This window comes from Chiloscyllium plagiosum, chromosome 23, assembly GCF_004010195.1.
Source record: "Chiloscyllium plagiosum isolate BGI_BamShark_2017 chromosome 23, ASM401019v2, whole genome shotgun sequence".
NCBI lineage: Eukaryota > Metazoa > Chordata > Chondrichthyes > Orectolobiformes > Hemiscylliidae > Chiloscyllium > Chiloscyllium plagiosum.
The window spans coordinates 30925342-30928052 of NC_057732.1; the positions used below are offsets into that span (position 1 = coordinate 30925342).

Sequence of the window (2711 nt, forward strand, 5' to 3'; positions counted from 1 at the left end):
TGGAATACATCGCCTCGCCTAACGATTCTACCACAATATCAATGCCAAGCTGTTACCACATTAACTTAACCAGCCAGATAATCCTAAACCGGTAAATTAATTTCCCTAAATTCTTAACGATGTATTCCAAAAGTTACCTTACTTACAGCTTAGATTAAAATTAGTTTAATTTTAAGAACATTGATGTTATGTCAGCCCTCCATAAAATTGCACTGTAAGTAAAATTCTTGAAATTTATTATTGACAAGTAATTACAAGTAAACCATCCATATAAAACGGCGTATATCCAGTAAGCGCACAACGTTAGAAAGGCCTCCGATTATCGTTCCCGGAAGTGTACCATATGGCTGATTGACAGTATTATATCGCAATTGGAAACAGAATATATTCGAAAAAATATTTTAAACCACCAATCGCGCACGCCTTGGGCGTGACTCTGCGTGAGACAAAGGCTACATGTTGTTTTCGCTTTAGTCGAAAGGGAAAGGAAAGCTCGGGTGCTGCAAGGAGTCTGTGAAAGAATATGAGCTGCAGCTTCGCCTGTCGTTCGTAGTCTTGTTAACCCGAATCCGATTCATATTTGACATCTTTGTAACGATGGCCAAGCGGTGATTTTTTTTTTAGTCTACATTCGGATGTTACGAAGTCGATGTTATTAGGCAAAGTATCATGAAGAATAAAATGGAGAAACCGCCGTGCAAATGTAATTGAGAGCGGCTGGCACTGACGTAAGAGACTGTTTATGTAAAATATGAAATGAAACTTGGACAACAGTATCGTAACATTTATTGAAACATCGAGCAGAATTTCAAAAGGCGGGCAGTATTTACTGCAGCTGTTTTAAATGAGAATGTCATTAGCACAGAGGGTTTTAATGACTTGGCTCTTTACCCTGCTCTTCTTAATTGTGTTGGTCTTGAAATTGGACGATAAAGCTCCTTGGAACTGGATCCTCATATTCATCCCGCTCTGGATTTTTGATACCATTTTATTAATGATGTCGATCGTAAAGATTATAGGGAGATGCAAATCGGGCTATGACAGGAACAATAATAATCTCAAGAAAGAGATCTGGTATTTCTGCGCTATGCTGCTTAAACTAAGTTTTCTGTTGGCACTGAGCGCCAGACTGGAACATTTCTCACAAATGAAACTCACTTTCGTTTTTATACCACTCTGGCTCTTGCTCATTGGAGCAGTTGGTGATCTAGTCTATAATATGTATTCTATGAGACAAGACTAGTGGACAGTTTGTAGGCTCTGGTTGTGACCCTAATTATTGCCCCAGCATCAGTAGTTGATGCGGGACTCCACATAAATATACCGAAAAACTTATTGGACAGTGTATTACAATTGTTTTTAAATTTAAGTGTCCCGCTCTGTAAATGTCACAATTTGCGGCTGCTTTCATCGAGCTTTGTGAAGTTATCATGTATAATCACGTAAAAATCAGAAATGGATGTAGTCATATCACGAGTTTGTTCAAGCAAAGTATACAATTGGCAATATTCAAAACCTTTCTTACGTTTTGATAATTACACTAACATGGGAACAGCCCTTTTTCTGTATGAAAAGTTTGTGGTTAATGCTTTAATTTTTTTATTTATAAAGCACAAATTCAGAAAATAGCCTTATTTCTAACTAATTTATATATCACAATTTGCTCAATTCGAGGATAATTGTAATGAATTGACCTATTGCATATCTACTAGTAGTATTTGGTAAAGGCTGCAGCACTGAGTTGAAGCACATTCAAAACATAGTTTATTAAGCAAGCAGTTGATGACAGGATTGCAATATTTTAAAATCCGCACAAAATCCAAATAATGCACATATCTTTTCCAGTCACTTGCTGTATTAAATGTCAACAATATGCAAGGTTTTTTTCTTTACACTATGGGCATATTTCCAAAACAAAACGTGGACTGTGAAAGATACAGTAAATGAGTAACAATGTGGTAAGTGCCCTTTCCTGTAAGGCAGGAGGTCTAGGTTCAAGTGCCACTTGTGTCAGTGGTATATAACAACATCTCTGAACAGGCTGATTAGAAAATATCAGCAATTGTAGCAGTGCTCACCTTAACCACTTAGGAATAGGGTAGGTAAAGGTCAGGGATACAAATGCTCCCTATCATACACCCCCAACCCCACCCACAATTTGGGAAGGAACCTGTTATAGATTCCATTTAACACCCAACTCAAAAGTTGCCTTTGTCTTAAGAAAACCATAGGGCTGCTCTCAGTGAGAGAGAGAGACAACTGGTGGGGAATTTAACCTGAAATTCACCACACTTTAGACAAGGTCAAGAAAGTAGGCTCTTTATGGAGGCTTCAACCAGTCCCATTCTACAAGATCATCCTGATAGAAGGGTGTGTATCAGGGTTATTGTTCTAGGCAGAACATTGCAGGAACCATCAACACAAATGCTAAAAATACAAGGGGATGGGTGACAAATTCACTCAAGAAAATACCCCTCTCGGACAGCTAGTTAGGGCAAATTACCCCGACCAGTGGGAGGACAAAGTGTGATTTGCAATTGTTATTTTTCTGGAATGTCAACCCCCACCCCCTCACAACCATCTCCACATCATTTTCTGCCCTCCTCCACAGTTTCCACTGTCAGACTGAAAGGTATATTTTCTACATTTCCCCATCTCTGTAGATTGAACAGCACTGGACCATGGTGGTGTCTATACTCTATGAGCCTTCT

At 38.7% G+C, this 2711-nt stretch overlaps 1 protein-coding gene across 1 annotated transcript; it reads left to right on the plus strand.

The window, feature by feature from the left end:
- Positions 1–253: 253 nt before the first annotated feature.
- LOC122561729 (transmembrane protein 60-like) lies at positions 254–1980 on the plus strand. Its single transcript, XM_043713803.1, has one exon. It carries the CDS (start codon positions 845–847, stop codon positions 1241–1243), a length of 399 nt encoding a protein of 132 aa, XP_043569738.1. The 5' UTR covers positions 254–844; the 3' UTR covers positions 1244–1980.
- Positions 1981–2711: the final 731 nt, after the last annotated feature.